The sequence below is a fragment of the Stomoxys calcitrans genome, chromosome 1 (assembly GCF_963082655.1).
Source record: "Stomoxys calcitrans chromosome 1, idStoCalc2.1, whole genome shotgun sequence".
NCBI lineage: Eukaryota > Metazoa > Arthropoda > Insecta > Diptera > Muscidae > Stomoxys > Stomoxys calcitrans.
This window is the reverse complement of record NC_081552.1, coordinates 270,759,596-270,778,569: the sequence shown is the minus strand read 5'-3', so window position 1 is coordinate 270,778,569 and position 18,974 is coordinate 270,759,596. Positions and strand designations below refer to the sequence as shown.

Below are 18,974 nucleotides of genomic sequence, written 5' to 3'. Positions count from 1 at the left end.
TTCAGAAGTTTATTAGTTTTTTCCCTACCTATATGTCTATCATCCTTGGCAATCATATATACATATTCTAGATCTTTCTGGTGATTTAGTTAAAAATTAAAGTTAATCGGGCCACATTTGCGATGCGTATACGGGTTTGTTTACTATAAATCAAACTCGGATTTAACTTTTTAACTTTAAAATTGCGAATAGTGAATTGCATTGGTTCCTCCTACATCTGGATACAGGTCCGTCCATATCCACCGATCTTCAAATTTTACTTCTTTGCCACAAATTGCAAATTTGCTCATGACCATTCTACAATATTAAGGAACAGGGGCAAGTTCTCCGATCCATGTTTAAGGTCAATGAAAAGTTTATGCTAACATCTGTGCTACAGTGGCCTTTCTATATTCTACACCACACTGATAGAAAAAAGACCAAACTTTGCCAAAACCAGCTGGTAATATTTTATACATCTTGTTGGTAAACATATTTAAAACCATTTGTTATTGATTCAACACTAGACGAAGGAGACTCAAAACAATTTACGGCGTCACATTTTTAGTGTTTGCATCGCGTCAAATGTTTTTTTTTGTTTTGTTACAAATACCACATCTGCAAGTCAATGTATTTTGAATCAATTGCAAAATAATTTTTTTTGTTGTTTTAACATACAAATAAAATAAAACAAAATAAAATTAAATTGAAGTTATTTTTAAAGGTATTTGTATTAGTGTGTAGTGTACAATTTAAAAGTGACGTCATTTATCATTGCGATTAAACCTGAAAACAGCACTCTTTAACATGAGAGAGATCTCCCCTCTGTTCCTTAAGGTGCCATCACACTATGTTCTTGTCTTATGACATGTGAAATTTTGCTATTGTTAGAGTTGCACACATAGTGTGATACGAATTAAACTAACACATGATAATCACTTTTCAAAATAGCACTGATATTTTTTCGATAGTCTCTCTGTGACAGTCAAACTGCACAGACGTAAATTGTGCTCAATAAGTTTTTATATATGTAAAAAAGTAAGGAACTCGCGTATTTCGTTTTTGCTTGAAAACAGTTTTGCCTACAAATTTTTGTTTATAAGTCCAACAAACAAAAAACTTTGTAGCAACAAAGCATCGCATCACATTCCACTGCTGTGTGACAGCACGGATAGTAGAAAGAATAAAAACAATGCGAAGATACTACCTCCACCGTCACTGCTAGTGGCTCGGGCTGGCAAGTTGTAAAACTTCGAAACAAACGCAGACTTGACGACTCCCCACCAAGAAACAACAACAAACGAATAGCATTAGATGACAAGCCGACAACTAGCAGAAATATGTTTGCGACACTCCAGAACACCGAAGAAACTGAATGCAACACGGACAATTATGAACCGAAACCACCTCCAATTATTATTCCCGATGTAGCCGATATTAAAAACATGGTAAATGATATTGCTAGAGTGATAAAGCCTCAAGAGCATATATACAAGTCGCTCAGGGAAGGAAAAATAAGCTACAGAAAAATCTTACTGTGTTGTAGAAAAAAAACTTACACCACTCCAATAAGTGCAATCAAAACAGAAATAGAAAAAGCTGGCCACAATGTGTGTAATATTGTTTTCTTCTTTGACCTAGAGTCAAAGCCAAATAACAAGGATGTCTATAACATCCATAGGTGCCAATAATTTGGCCACACAATCACCTAACTGATCAGTGTCATTAGGATAAGAAAGCTCCAGCCAAACTGTCCAAACTGATCATCCAGCTAGCTACAGAGGTTGCAAATTTTACAAAAATCTCATAAGTATGAGGACCCAAAATAGGCGTACAAGAGATATTTCCGCTTTTAATACTAACACACAGTTTTCGATTCCCGGCGAAAATGCCAACAATAATACCGAAAAAAAATCTTATGCTGGAGTTTTAAGAAGTGATCAAAATAATTCACTAAGCAAAATTGAAGTGTTAATCAATGAAACTTACAAACACGCTGCTTATCATGATGTCCGTCCTTATCTCCAAATTATGAAATTGAATCTCCGCCTTGCAGTGTGGAGTGCCAACGGGCTTCCAAATCATTTACGAGAAATGCACTAGGTTTGTTTCTTAACATCAATCACATTGATATTATTCTTATTTCTGAAACACACTTCTCTGATAGGACTTACTTTAATATTAAAGGCTACGATTTAATACAATCAAACCACCCTGATAATCGAGCTCATGCCGAAGCTTGTGTTCTAATAAAAAGTTCTATAAAATACGAAGTATTGAATGGAGTTCGAGAAAATTTTATACACGCTGCTTGCACTAATGCTAAATCTTAAGATGGAGATAATGTAATATATTCAATTTATTGTCCTATAGTCCAGCCATAGTATATTGTGTCAAGATTATGTTAACTTTTTTGGAAAATTTGGGCAACGATTCTTCGTTGGTTCTCGGCAAAAGGCAGAGAGCTATATAAATGCATACTAAATAAATCTTGCTCTGTTCTTTCCGACTTACTGGCTTTCAAATCAAAATAAAGTTCTCGGTCTGCTGGATTTTGTAGTATATTCAGGAATTTCGACCAATAAACTTGATATATGTAGTGTCGATGATTTAAGTTCAGATCACACACCCATCATTGTTAATATATGCACGTCTGTCAATATTGTCCAAAAAAATTAGAAACTTTTAAGGCCCCAAACTGACTTATCTGCATTTAAACGCTGGATCGATGCCAATTTAAGTCTTAATGTTAGTCTGAAATCTGGATTTGAGTTAGATGCAGCGGTGAAACATTTCACCAACATAATATGTTCATCTGCGCACCTATCTACTTCATCCACCTTAAACACAAGAACAAAAAACTTAAAAATTTCAGCTGAAATTAGACGATTCGTAAAGGCTGAGAAAGAGATGGCAAAAAAGCAGAAGTCCCTATGATATGTTTAATAAGGCTTAGAAAGACCTAACGAATATGATAAATGACAACAGCACTCTTATAAACTGTATCTGAAAGGTATTTTTCAACCATACAGCTTCGCAACCGACGACGAAAATGAAGAAACATTTAGTTTTATAGATACAGTACATTTAGAGATACAGTTTTTATACAAGGGGTAAATCACCTGGTTATGGCCTGATAGACTCAAATATAGCTAAAAATCTTTCCCGCAAGTCTATAAAATGTTTAACATTTATATTTAATTCGATATAACGTTTGGATCACTTCCCTTCGCAATGAAAACAAGCCGAGGTTATAATGCTACCAAAGCCTAAACAGCCTGAGAATGCCATTACGTCATTCAGACCAACATCTTTGTTGCCGACATATTTGAGAAATTATTCTTGAGAAGGTTCGTGAAAGATACAACATAATTCCAGAACATCAGTTCGGCTTTAGAACGCCTGAACATTTGATCGTGTCAGACATCATGGGTTACTATTTAAAATCAAGAAGATTCTCCCAGCCCCGTTCTATATGTTTTTTAAGAGCTACCTCTTACAACGACGTTTTAACGTAAAAATTAAGGACGAAAAATCGCCCATATACGTAATCAAAACAAGTACACCCCAGGACAGCGTTCTTGGGCCAGTTCTATATACCAAATATAAAGCAGACATGCCTGTATGTACTGACGTAACAATAGCCACCTACGCAGACTACACTGCAATTGTCGCCTCTAATGCATGTCCGATAGAAGCTTCTTCTTCTAGGTGAGTGGTTTCGAAGATGAAATTTACAAATTTACTCGGATGAATCCATCCATATAATATTTTCTATGAGAAGAGGTGATTGTCCCGCTGTTAACATCCATGGAGAATTAATTCCTAGTCAAATCAGGGTTAAATATCTAGGAATGACGTCTGACATGGAAACCTCATATAAAGGCGAAGCAGAAACAACTGAAAATTAAAAGCCGTAAACTCTTTTGGTTGTCGGGGCACAAATCGAAATTGAATTTACATAACAAACTTAAAATCTACAATACCATATTAAAGCCGGTTTGGACTTACGGCATACAGCATTCGGGTACTTCCTGTAAATCCAACGTTAATATAATAGAAAGATTCCATTCAAAAATGTTGAGACTTATAACAAACGCACTTTGGTTTGTCCGCAACTTTAACATAGCTAGATAAAATGCAAAATGCCATCAGTTTCCGACGAAATTAAAATGTTCAACAAGTTATCAGAAACGCCTGCAGTACCAAAACCCCTGCTTAATAACAGCAACGGAACGAGAAAACATAAAAGGCATTTACATGATTTGTCTTATAGCACATAATCATAAATATAAATTTTTGTAAAAATGTATAGAAAATAGATTAATGTCTAAAAAATTTCTACTGTTATGAACAAACATTAACATTAAGACACTATCTTGGTACATAGATAGATTGTAAACAAAATATTATTAGAAAAAAAATTTCGATTTCTTCTGACAAAAACATACAGAAATCTGCTGTTTTTGTTTTAAGTTGAATGAAAGCAACCCAAAATTAAATTGTTTCTACAACTTTAACAATTTGTAGGCATAAAAACAGCTTTTGCTCACCGTAGGGCAGAGGTTAGCATGTCCGCCTATGACGCTGAACGCCTGAGTTCGAATTCTGGCGAGACCATTATAAAAAATTTTTAGCAGTGGTTTTTCCCTCCTAATGCTGGCAGCATTTGTGAGGTACTTTGCCATGTAAAACTTTTCTCCAAAGAGGTGTCGCACTGCGGCACGCCGTTTGGACTCGGCTTTAAAAAGGAGGCCCCTTATCATTGAGCTTAAACTGGAATCGGACTGCACTCATTGATATGTGAGAAGTTTGCACCTGTTCCTTAGTGGAATGTTCTTGGGCAAAATTTGCAATTTTGCTCAAATTTTATGTCATACAAAAATAACTTACTTAAAATAGGTTTATTTGACAGTTCTATCAAGGAAATCTGCCTATTTCAAATGCATATTCAATTTTATGAACACCGGTGTAAATGTCTATATTGTATATATATAATTTTACTATACGCTGTTTGTCTCATTGCTAATACTTGGATTACAGAGTAGGTATTATCGACACAGTTGCCTGTAGATGGGATGTTGCCTGTTGCGCGTAGTGACATTGAAGGACTAACAACATAATTGAGACGTAACTACCAATCAAAAAAAGGAACAAATTAAATGAATTTCTCTCGGTGATCAAATTTCAGTTTGAACCTAATCGAGCTTTCAACTTCTATAAGAGAAAGCAATTATTCTGGTTCATAAAAACAGGTTAAGGTTTTTTCCAAATGTCTGTTTTTTTTTCGAGAGTTTTAAAAATTTAGAAGTATATTTGCCGACGAGTGGTGTTGGAAGATCAACTTAGGTTTCAAGATATTTATAAATAGCGGAAAAACCAAATTAACAATGAGCGAAATAACTTCTTTGTACTCCGAGGCAAGGAAGAGTTACATTCACATAGCTTTCTCTTATTTTCCCTGATGTTGTTAAATACAGAAACAATATTTCTAGATCAGCACTTTAATACGTGTTATTTATTTATTTTCTGAATTTTGTAATTTTAAAGCCCTATAAGAGCCCATTCAATAAAACTACAATAAGATATACTAAGAAAAAACTGTCACCATTAGATTGCCAAGACGAATTTCATCTTTAGAGTACCACTCATCCGCGCATTAAACTGTGCAAATCAGATTGTACATTTCATTTCAATTATTCCATGCAATGCAATACAAAATCAGCACAAAATTTTGGACCTAATATCGTATTACAACCCCGAAGAAACTAAAAAAATACTGTCAAAAAGGTTAAGTTACAACTTTAATAACAACAATAAGAATAAAATATGTATATATAATAAGTTGCTGCACAGAGGCACCGTGTAGAAAACAGCTACTCAATTTGTCAATGGTTAAAAAAAAAGATAATTTAAATCCCATACTAAATGATTTCAAGGAATTACGACGAGAAAAAAAGACAGTACCTATGTACAACGAAATCTGCTGCAAAAAGTAGAAATTACGTAAACATAATCATTGACCAGCCGTGATAGGCTACCATAATAAATAGAAACAAGAGCTCGATATGTAGGAGCTATCAACAAAATATTTACTAAGTTGTCAGTGCATATTTAGTTGAAAAATACACCAAGCATTAGCCACGCTAGATCTGTATGCCGAAGGCGTGTTGTGTGTGATCAAAACCATATGTTGTATGTTAAATACTTCGATTTCTGGTGATATTAATTTTCATGGCATTAGTTGGCATAAAATAAAAATGTTTAACTTTTCAATGAAACATTTTCAAGTTTTCATACATACGATTTTATTAAATATTTTGTCTACTGTCATTTAAATCAATAAAAAAAATATATAAATTTTCAAAACTTTTTGGTAAAAATGTATTCTGTAAACCTTTAAAACTAAAAGATAAGATGTAATATACAAGTTTTTGAAGCATATTCAACATTTTGAGGCTACAATCAACATTTTAAACGCTTCTTCTTAAGCAGATAAAAAGTAATTGACACAAATCTACGTATGGCTATGTGTGCTAATGGAACAAAATGCAAATCGCGCGTGAACCGGAGAATCAACCTATGCATAGCACGAATTTATTACGGTTTGTATTCGCAAACTTCCGTGCGAATCGGAATAGGAAAGGTAAAAGACACACATCTCCATTTACTTATTGGTCAGTATTTCAATCAAGAACTTCTTTAAATCTGGCTGAGCCAACTTTATTTTTGAGAGACCCAAATCGCCATATTAATCAAGAAAATTCCTTAAATCTGCTTGTGGCAGCATTTGTTTTTATACCCTCCATCATAGGATGGGGGTATACTAATTTCGTCATTCTGTTTGTAACACCTGGAAATATGCGTCTGAGGCCCCATAAAGTATATATTCTTGAGCGTCATGTCATTTTAAGTCGATCTAGCCACGTCCGTCCGTCCCTACGTCTGTCTGTCGAAAGCACGCTAACTTTCGAAGGAGTGAAGCTAGCCACTTGAAGTTTTGCACAAATACTTCTTATTAGTGTAGGTCGGTTGGGATTGTAAATGGGCCATATCGGTCCATGTTCTGATATAGCTGCCATATAAACCGATCTTGGGTCTTGATTTCTTGAGCCTTTAGAGAGCGCAATTATTATCCGATTGGAATGAAATTTTGCATGACGTGTTTTGCTGTGACTTCCAACAACTGTGCCAAATTAGGTTCAAATCGGTCAATAACCTGATATAGCTGCCATATAAACCGATCTTGAGTCTTGACTTCTTGAGCCTCTGGAGGTCGCAATTATTATCCGATTTGCCTGAAATTTTGTACGACGGATCCTCTCATGTCCATCAACATACGTGTTTAATATGGTTTGAACCGGTCTTTAGCCTGATACAGCTCCCATATAAACCGATCTCTCTATTTTACTTCTTGAGCCCTCAAAGGGCGCAATTCTTATTCGAATTGGCTGACATTTTACACAGGTGCCCAACATATAATTTAATTGTGGTCCGAACCGGACCATATCTTGATATCGCTCTAATAGCAGAGATGAATCTGTTAAGTTACTGTAAACACACAAATAGCGCTCGTATATCAAAACGTTCTGAGTACGTATAACCTCAAAAATATCAATCTTTACAATAGAGCTGTCAGTTGGCAGGTTGTTACACAAGTGTCAATTCCGAAATGTAAAAGGCAACCCTCGTAATCAATGGTAATAGAGAAGGTAATCGATAGCCTACAGTTTATTGATTCTAGAATACGCTATTCTTAATACGGGAGTTGTCCTAGGTAAAATATAAAATCTTTTAATATGTTGGAAGGGTGCATTATATAATAACTCATTTACCAGAATACATAATTTAATAATGTTTTTGGAATGAATTTTATAATTAATGTATATACAAATCACTGTTAAAAATTGCAGCAGCAAACCAAAAATTGTCTGAGACCACGCAGCAATAAAAAAGAAATTAAGAAACTAAGGCAACAGCAGATAACGGAATTCCAAATAAAACGAATCGTTAAACGTTAATCGTTAAAAACACATAACTTCAACTTCATTTGATTGATACGGTATTACACTCGGTAATCAATGTGCAATTTTTGTAAAATTAATCACCGCCTTTTATTCCTTGAGATATCTTATAAAATGTCGATCCTATAACGAGTTATTTGGCCTGTTCCGGGTTTCGAACTCGCAAAACGCAAAAAAATAGTTTTACGTATATTTCCCAAACACTATACATTTACTAATTACTTGAGGTTTCTCTTACTGGATATAATTCTGAACAGAGTTTGATAGAATTCGATGGAGGTTTTCAAATGGGTTATAACATAGTCCGTATCTAATTTCGAGCAAATTGCATTATTCTGAAAAAAGTCAAAGAAAAAACGAATAGTAGTTCTTTTTGAATTTTGCAGATAAAGGTGTTCTTAAAAAATCAAAAATAAATGGTGCCCATTTTTTTTTACAAAAATCCCTAAAATACTCTTTCGGGAAAATGGTTTCGAAATGGGCATTTTTTAGTAAATTTGCTGTGGAGGCTACAAATATTGTAAGGTGCAAACAATTTTTTGCATGGGTTTAGGGGGCACAGGGAATAAAAAATAACCTGAGCCTAATTGGGGAATCTGGGCTATGGATTAATGGAAATTTTTTTAGACCAAAAATGCAAACAATACATTTTTTTCACATTTTTTGACTTCCAAACTGTATAACTTTTAAAGGAATAATCAGATGTGGGCAATTGTTGCGGCAAATTCGATGTAAATCCACAAAATGCCTTCGCCAATTGCAAAGCACGAAGCCAATCTCGGCCAAAATTTCGACAAATAAAAATTAAATCTCGTGTATTCCCGAAACCAGTGGAGATATTGTATACCTCAAGCGGACTTCTAACAAACCTATCAACGTTCGGCTAGAATTATAGGTTTTCTATAATGGCCAATTGAAATAAAGTAACGAACTCATCATAAATTAAGCAGCAGACATATTCAGCAAACAGACTTTTCAGGCTGCTGTTCCGAAATCGTAGAACTGCTGCTGTAATAGCAGTATTAACTACTAACAATCAGCAGACAGTGTTTGCTATTTACAGCAGAATTTTTTCTATGAGTGCACTTTTTGGTTTTTGGAAATTTGAATTTTGAAAATTTTTCTTTGAGGTTTAGAAAAAATGTATATGAAAATTTTCTCTCTAAGCAGAGTATTCTGTTCAGCTTTCGGAATTGTTGTGAAAAACTTGAAACATAAAACATAATTTTTTTTTTAAACATAATTGCATGAAATTTTTTATAAAAGCTCAATATTACCTTCATACTTCATTAGAAGTAATTGTTTTTCAGTGTTTAGCTTCTACGTTTTTTTATATAAAGTTTGACAGATTTCCGCATGAAAATTCCATCAACATTTTTTTTAAAATATGATGTTATCGATTTTTTTTTGAAAAGATGCAATCTAAAAGGAATATTGTTTTTGGAGAAAATTTGGCTCAAGAAAAATGTCATCAACATTTTGTTTTTATGTCTTAAAAGAAGCTTTGATCGAAGATTTGTCTTAAAAGAAAATTTCATTTTCATCCTCCAACACTACCAAATGGTCAGAACTAATTCAGTGGCATAGCTCTAAGCGATGGATAATATTTTCAATTATTTTGAAAATATGCCCACGAACATTCATACAGCAGGGAAAGACTTCTCGATTTATTCATAAGTCGTTTATAAGTGGTCTCCGATTCAAGTTTCTGATCAATGATAAGGGACCTCCTTTTTACAACCAAGTCGTTAAGTAAAAACCAATTCGTTAAGTTAAAATAGCAGACTGAATGTTTGCTCAAACGACAGCCTTATATTTGCTTAAACAGCAGCCACGTCTGCTCTCCAATTTTTTGAGAACACACATGTTGTTATAGCAAAATTGTTTATTTTTGGTGTTTTACAAACAAATTTCTATGAGTAAGGTACAACGTTCTTTTGTCCCAAAATCAATTTCCATCCTTCAATGATATTTTGACCTTCATAACGATATAATTATCTTTAATAAGACGTATACTTAGGGGTGTATTGAACTACTTTTTAAGGTAAAAATTCTTTGATAACAAGTAAACAATCTTTCACCAAAGGAACTGTTTCCCTAAAATTTTACATATTATAATTAAGTTCGCCTTGACTCCACTCTTTCTTTCAGAAAAAATGTTAGGAAATCTTGCCGCGATGTATTTTGCGTTGTCGCGATTCGTATGAATTGTGTTGGGCTTTTTTCCTATTTTATTGTAGAACTTGTACATATCTTCATTTTAATTTGAGAGTGTATCCCATGAATTGATTCGAAATTTTCTAATGTAATAACCGAATAACTGTCGATATGAAACGAACATTAAAAATGAATTAGGCGCATTAGCAAGGAAAGCGTTTAGCTTTATAGTAATCAAGAGATTATTATAGGAGATTATTTTAAAGAAATGTTGTCGCTGTTGTAAATATTTTCGCCTTTAATTACTTCATGATAAATCATTAGAAAGCAATAGTGAACCATTTATGGCAATTTTATTCTACTTGCGTCATGTATCCTGAATTCTTTTCAAGTCGTTTTCTTACACTGTTCTTTTAGTTTTAGATGTGACAATATAATTTTGTGAGAAGATAGAATTTCAACTTTCTGGTTTGTTTGTTTTGTGATTTTTCTGCTTGCTACTATTTGAAGGCATTTTTTAAGTAAAATTGTCGATATTTCAGTATAAAAAAAAAATAATAAACAATACCAAATTTCAAGCAAATCCATTGAAAAATGTAGTAACTAGGCCCATATAAGTGGAAATAGGCCGAATTATATGTGTGGAGCTATATCTATATCTGAACCGTTTTTGACAAAATTGATAGCGTTTTCTTTGGGCTAAAAAATTATATGTCAAAAGGAAAAAAAGGAATGGGGTACGTACATTGATTTTATCGTTTCGTTTGCAACACATCGAAATATTTATATCTAACCTTACAAAGTAATATTTATATATACTTTTTTGCAAATTTTAATAGATAGATGGTATAACTATCTATCTTTTAGTAAAATGTGCACGTTCGAGATATGTTGTTTCGTTTAATGTCCACAGATCAAATCTAAGACGATCTAGCTGTGTCCGTCTGTCTGTCCGCCCGTCTTTCTGTCTGTAGAAATCACGTCTTTAAACCAAATATATTGAGCTGAAACCTTGCATCCATTAAATATGATATGAAATATCATTCGATACGAACGCGCACTCGCACTAGTATGTTGCAATTAGAACCCGGATTCGGATTATATCTTGATGTAGTCCCCATATAGACCGGTCTAAGGCTTACAAAAGCCGCATTTACAACCCAATTTCACTGAAATTCTGCACATTGAGTTGTGAAAAGAACCCCAATATTCGTGCCAAATGTGGTTTAGATCGGTAATATCTTAGTATAGCTCTCATATAGACATACTCCCAGTTTTAATGTCCGATTTCGCTGGAATTTGGCACAGTGATACAGCTCAGTGATACTTTACTCGTTAGATCGGAACATTTCGGGTATATCCGCCATATAAATCGATCTTCCGTTTGGAGGTCATTCTATCATAACTATCCAATTTATTAGCTACACCCAGAACTTTTTTTACCGCTTTCGAGTATTTGAAGAGGTTTTTAGGCACTAAAATTGTATTAAAACATTTTATTTATTTCTTTAACAAATATTTTATAATGGCGACAATATTTTAAATACACAGCTTAACCACACTTCTGGCGCCATGACAAGAATATAAATGTGACGCCGTCAATTTTTAATAGCCTCCTTTGTCTGGTATTGAATTGATACCAAAAGGTATTAAAAATCTTTGCCAATGACACGAACAAAATAATACCAGGCGGTATTGGCGAGGTACCGAAATTTTTCTATTAGTGTAGGTAGGTAAAGTTGCGGACTATCTCAAAGTTGTGGCTCTCAACTTTCTCCATTTTCTTTATCTGCACGGTTGTACAAGGCGTTTTGGAAGTTGATATCATCCATTTTGTTTTATCTCCATTTATTGTCAGACCCACTTGCATTCATTCTCTTTCGATTCTTTCAAAGGCTGCAGTTACAACTTCCGGTGACCGACCCTTCGCATTGATAGGGCCCTATTATCTCATAGGCGAATACCACGTGTCATCATGTGAGAAGTGTGCCATATCTATTCACATCTGCATCTCGTATAATCTTCTCCAGCAGGATATTAAAGAGATCACACGATAAGCTGTCTCCTTGTCTAAACCTCGTTTGGTATTGGAAGTTCGGAGAGTTTTCCCATTCTTACCTTTTAACATATAGGGATATCGAAAGCGGCTTTGTAGTCAACAAAGAGATGGAAGTTGTTGATTTGTGCTTCCCGGATCTTTTCCAGGATTTGGCGCAGTGTGAATATCTGGTCTATGGTGAATTTACCAGGTCTACAACCGCATTTATTGGGCTCTATTATCTTATTGACTTTAGGCTTTAATCTTTCACACAGTACGCTTGAGAGTATCTTGTATACGATGGGGAGGAGACTTATTCCTCTGCAGTCGGCACATTCCGTCCTGTCTCCTTTCTTGTGTACGGGACATGGTATGCTGAGGTTTTAATCATCGGGTATACGTTCTTCTAGCCAGATCGTGCAGACAAGCTGATGCTTAATTTTTATTTGTTTTATATGCTTTAATAGTACTTATAATCGGGGATTTAGAGCGGACTGAAGTAGCCGAAACTGGGCCGGTCCGCTCCTTTTGTCCCAAATATATATAATCCGTCATCATCTTCCAAAGTCGTTTAATTTATATCCTATATTTTCCAATCGAGCCAAAATTCCGTCTTGGGGAGTTTCTTTGGGTGTTTTCAAATTTGCATATAACTACCTACCGTACTTTACATCCAAACGCCTTTCATTTGCATACCATAAAATCCCGGATGAGTCCAAAATTGTCCCGGTCGCCCAATATATCCCGTTGGCCGTTTGCCTGAGGGTGGACCGCTTCTCAAATTCTTAGCCCTTTAAACATCCGATTCGTACTCTACTTCTAAATATAAAACGTTTTAGTATAATAACTTACATATTTTTTGCACTTATTGCTTAATCTATGTGAGGTATTTGTGTTTGGCAAAAATAAAGTCACAGAATTTATCTACCAATATTAAAATGGCACTTGCATTAAAATTTTTTTTGTCGTCAAATCATAACAGTCTTAAATTATCGATTTCTATAAAAACTGAAAATTCACAATTGGGCACTTAGATCTTTTTGGCAGTTGCCCTATCTATTACCCGATTTCACTGGAGTTTGGAACAGTGTACTGTGGCAATTTAGAATCTAAAGAGATCATATTTTGATGTAGCTACAATGGGCGCATAAGTTAACATATTTCACCAGATATTGAAAAAAATGTTTAAATAAAAGCTCGAGGTGGTTTGGTCGAACGTCATACCTTTTTTACTTGTACATTATGAAATAAAGCTCTGGGCTTTATTGGGCCTTAATTGGTAGCGCCTTTCGTACTTGCATGTGAGTGCAAGGGGCATTATTATTTATTTGACAGATCTGCATCGGAAACGGACAGAATTAGGTTGATTCGCTTCGGTATCGAGATGTTTGCTGTGTTAATATTTATGATAGGCATTTTTGTTCTTTTATTCGTCGTTGCTCAGTGCTCAGCGCTTATCTCTCCTCCTTCTATTTTGAATGACATTGTGCGGTTTTTCGTTCATCATTCCTCAGCGAGGTGGCGGCGATGTAATAATAGTTCAGATGGCTTGAAACTGTGAGTGGGTTAGTTTTGTGCTCTCTGAATATATTAACAGTTTGTAAGTGCGGTCTGGCTGTCTAATGCGATAAGAGGACGTAAAAATTTATAAAAATCATGAGAACCACGAAATACCCTTTTTTAAAACATCTTTGAATAAGTGAATAAAATTCAAGTGTAAAATATATTTTTTAGTACAAGGGATGACAAGTAAGAACGCATAAGGTTCGGCCGGGTATACCATATCCCATTGACATATATAGGGATCGCATATGCAAAGTCCCTTGGAAGATTCCTTTAGCTAGATGGAAGCCAAATTAATGCAATTAAAGGCCATACTAGAAGTTAACACAATTTAATTTTCGCGTTTCCATAAGAATTGCGCTCAGTAGGTGTTCAAGCACGAAGCTTAATCTGGGGCCGCATCTACATATGTATATTCGAGTACGAGTTCATATAGAATGAAGCCATTCATCTCGTATTCAATGGATTTTATACCACTTTTATACATACTTGTCAAAGTGTCAAAATGTTTATAAAAAATTATATGTTCTTACATCTTAAAAATTATAATTCAATAAAGAACTGGAAGAATAAAATAATTCATTTGAATACCCTCCACGATAGGAGGGCAACTAAAGGGGTTTCCGATTGGAACTTGACAACTTTGAATTTAATTTGTGAACGCACTCTGTGTAAATTTATTCAGTTAACATTTTCATACACGAACGAACAATTCCTGCATGTCATAAACGTATTCTACCGAAATTCGGAGTCGGAGCGAAATCAAAGAAAAAACGTCATCAGTGACAAAGCTCATTTTTGGCTTAATGGGTTCGTCTATAAGTGAAATATGCGGTTTGCATACAGGCGGCGTCATTGGGTCATACTTCTTCGACGACGATGCCAATTGCGGATAACAAGAAAATGGTCTTATCGGCATTTCGAAAAATGGTTCGGGTTCCCAAATCTTCATTTGTGCTTCGACTTTCAATTAATTTTCCGGATAGTGCTCAAAAATCCGCTTGAGGTATACAATAGCTGTGTTTTATTTTAGTACTTTATAGTGCAGTGCAATGATATTATTATGAAAATTACATCTATCCAGGACAACGAAGTTTTTGATAAATTATCAGTGTAGGCTTATGTAGAACATCTGTTGTCAGAATTGCAATGATCCGTTTTTCACAAACAAGAGTGGCCACTTGCTGTTACACTACTATTGTGAATGGTAAAATAAAATTAAAACCAATTATTTATACAATCTCGCGCTCAAATAATTTTTATTTGACAGCCCACACAGCCACAATTTTAGTTATAAATTTTACAAACATTTGCACTTTTTTCCTTGTATTGTTTTGACAGGGTTTTCCCTTCACGGCTTATATATCCTGTACTAAAATAAAACACAGCAAATATCCCCACTAATTTCGGGGATATACGAGTTTTAATGTTTATTCGGTAGCTCACAGCTAAGCTTCTCGTGACATCAATGACCACCACACAGATCGGACCTCAATGTTCCAGGCTGTGTGGTGCTCACAGCTTTCCCGTGCCGGGACATTCTGACTAATGATTTGGGTTGGTGACAAAATTTACAATGACTTTGCTGTAGTATGCGCCAATACCCGATATTAGTCCCTTTTCTTTTCTCCTTTTTCGAAGATTGAACGCAATAAAGTGAATTTTGAGAAAGAGGTATACTTTTTGAGCACTATCCAGCAAAATCGGACCCCAAATGTAGGTTTGGCAGACTGAACAATTTTTCGAAAGGCCGAGGTAATGTACTTAAGGAGCCGCCTAGAGGCGCCCGGACCACCTATGGCCTTGAAATTTTGCACATGATCTCGATAACACCTCAGCTTTAACAATTTCAAATTTAATAGAGTTCTCAAATGGCATATTTTTACTACTTTTTTCGTTTCTATCCTACTGTGCGACGTTGTAAGAGATCAGAACCTATATTGAACAGGATGACCGTTTCGGGTGAAATGTGTGGCCGACCCGTCGAAAATTGGGTCCAACGTATTGACAGATGCAAACGTGCCCGTAGTGGCCATATGAACAAAGTCGAGTTCCATTCATAAATGTTTTGATTGTAAATGGTGATTTTTAGCTATTATCTGTTTGGCAACACTGGTATCGTGTTTTGTTTCAATGTCAAACATCTTTAGTTTGGTCTATAATTTAATCATGAATCGTCTTACAAACGAACAAGGCTTGCAAATTATTGAATTTTATTATCAAAATGCGTGCTCAATGGGTACGTTAATAAGCAGAATTGTCCATTTTGGAGTGAAGATCAGCCAGAAGCATTGCAAGAGCTACCAATGCATCCAGAAAAGTCACAGTTTGGTGGGTTTTATGTGCTGGTGGCATCATTGGACCGTACTTCTTTAAAGATGATGCAAATCGTAACGTAACTGTGGGCGCTACCGTGAGATGATATCCAACATTTTTTTGTTTCCATATTAACCGGTCTCCCGATTACACTTCCTGAGACACTATGGAGCGTAAAATTTGCCGATTTAGTTTACATTTTGGAAAATGATTTTTCCTATAACTTCCAGCATCCACGTGAAGTATGGACGAAATCGGGTCATAACCTAATGTAGTTTGAATTTAAACTGAACTCCCATTTATACTTCTTATTTAATTTGATAGAAATTTGTTGTCCTATAACCTTCAACAGTTATAGCATCTATGGATCGGTTCATAACCAAATAAAGCTCCCATGTAAACCGATCTCCCGATATTATTTTTTATCGAAATATACGAGGGCGGTCCCAAAAGTAGCTGACCTAACAACGAAAACACAATTTAGGAAAATATTTCCCAACGTGATCTCTTTTGAGCTCGATACACTATTTCTATCGATTTTCAATAGCTTCAATAGCCTGTTGGCAAAGAATAGGAATAGTCTAGCTCCTCAAAACGCCTTCATCCGCAATTTCCACCTCTTCATTGCTGGCAAATCTTTTTTCTCCGGGCCAAGTTTTTAAGTCTGGAAACAAAAAATAGTCCCAGGTAGCTAAATCTGCGAATAAGGTGCGTGCTGTATCAACTCGAGGGATCTTTGCCATAGCAATGGGGTATTTGTGAACTGTGTTCACATGTTGTACTGATGATCAATGTATATTTAATACAAAATTTTGTTGAAATTGTTTCTATAAACAAACGATTTTGTAATTTGCATTAATGACAAGCTAAATATTTCAATTAAAGCGGTATTTGTTGCAAAATTCTTCATTAATTCAAAAACACCGCTTTAATTGAATTTTCGAGCTTGTCATAAATCCAAATTACGGAATTATTAATCAATAATACAACTTGGTTTATAGTTCCGATTTCGGTAAATTTTATTAATTGAATGTACAAATTTCTTAATTGAACCATGTTTTTAATTTTTTCTGTGCACATGGAAGACATGGGCCTTGTGTCATCAATTTAGGGCCCGGTATGTTGTTCTTTTCACCGCAGCGTATTCGTCAGTGTATGCATGGGGTACATGCATACAGATGCTTCGGTGTTCAACAACAATATTTGTTTATGGGCATTGCTGCTGATAACAGTGTAACTTGGTCTCTGCGGAGCAATAGAGTTTGCGAGAGGAAAGAGGGTCCCTTGCATGAGTTCGAGTACTCGGCGATTATTTTCTGTCTCGGATTTTAAAATCCACTGATAATTATGATAATATTTTGTCATTTGTTGTTGCCATTACTGCTGCTGCCGTATTCTTGAATTTAATGACATTAACAATGATGACGACTACGACTTCAACGTTGCTTGCTCGCTCACACGGATAATAATGAGTGATTATGATGATGATGATCTCCTCGACAATCTGCACAGATTAAATGGCATTCCGTTTGGCCGAACACTGACTTTTATTTCGTTATGCTTTGGAATGTTTCATGGGTTATATTAAAAAATATTAATACAGACCCCTCAGTGCCGCACTGACTTACAAAATTATCAACTCGTTCACGTCGTCCCGGTTTCGTCGCCTTTTCGCAGAAAATAGAACAATGTACATAGTTTTACCAATAGTTTTTTTGTTATTGTGTTTTTATTTCATCTGAAAGAAGACTTTGTGGAAAAGATATGTGTCTTCAAATTTGTCAAAGCTTTCAGTCCGTCTTTATTGTTTAAGGATACTTTAACTCACATTGGGCTTTGAAATAAGTGAACATAATGGAATAAAAGTTTGACTGAGAAGATGTTTTATTTGCATCAGAATTTGTGTTCTATCCTACACTCAACCAAATTTGATAAATTTGTTATTCAAAATAGCAAACATAGGACTGCTTTATTAACAAACATTTCTTACTGCTATTTCAATTAACAAATTCTGCTGTTTTTAGTATACAAGTCTGCTGAAAAAAATTGTATACTACTTTTAATTGTTTTGATTACTTTAGGCATTTTTTTTTGGAAATTTTGTTGGAATAGATGATTTTAATTTGTGGAATATTGCTGTAAAGAAGCTACCTGATCCATCCATTTGTATACATTTCGAAATGTGGCTAAGCTAGCTCGCATTTTTTGTTATTGCTCTACTAATGTACACATGACTGGCATGGCCTTTTGTATCTAAATTAAAAGAAAAGAGGTTATGGAAACTATACATTCTGTGGTGGTTATAAACATCCACTGAGACGCACATTCGCATTCGTGTTTTCAGCAAACTTTTTTTATGATTGTAGCAAATGTTGTGTTATAAGCAGATGACTATTTAAAATGGCAGATTTTTTTTGGGTAATGTTTGTTTGTTAAACCAGAAGTCATATCTGCTTCTCTCTTCCAGCAAACTTTTTTATACCCACCCACCATTTGATCTTCTCACTTTCCGTCGATCTATACATGTTCGTCCGTCTGTCAAAACCAAGAAGCACCAGCGATGGAATGAAAGTTGGAACAAATAAATGGTATTACTGTATGTGGATAGGAATTGAAAACGAACAATATCGGTTGACTTCTAGACATAGGTCCCATATAAATCGATGGTCCATTCCTAACCCCCTTAGAGGTTGTTTACAGCCTCCAATATCCGCGCTTAATATGGCCCAGATAGATTCAAGAATACTTAGTGATAGTCGATACTCTTCGAATTTTTTGAAAATTTACGCTTGAGGAGGGTCCAAAGGCTTTCAATTTCCAGCGTTAGACTTTCACTCAAACGGAGCAGTTATTTAAAGCAACAGACAAAGCATTGTACCTAAATGTTCACTATTTGC

General features: G+C 35.0%; 1 protein-coding gene across 5 annotated transcripts in view; it reads left to right on the top strand.

Annotated features, from left to right (window-relative positions):
- LOC106095836 (putative mediator of RNA polymerase II transcription subunit 26) overlaps positions 1 to 18,974 on the top strand; it is a 109,421-nt gene that overhangs the window by 18,579 nt on the left and 71,868 nt on the right. The window contains exon 1 of one of the 5 annotated variants that reach the window (XM_059360236.1): positions 6,461 to 6,625. The exons of 1 other annotated variant lie outside the window; for it this stretch is intronic. In XM_059360236.1, coding sequence (XP_059216219.1) covers positions 6,503 to 6,625 — 123 coding nt within the window. In that variant the 5' untranslated portion in view covers positions 6,461 to 6,502. 3 more of the 5 variants (XM_013263234.2, XM_013263233.2, XM_013263232.2) reach the window with 3 other exon arrangements.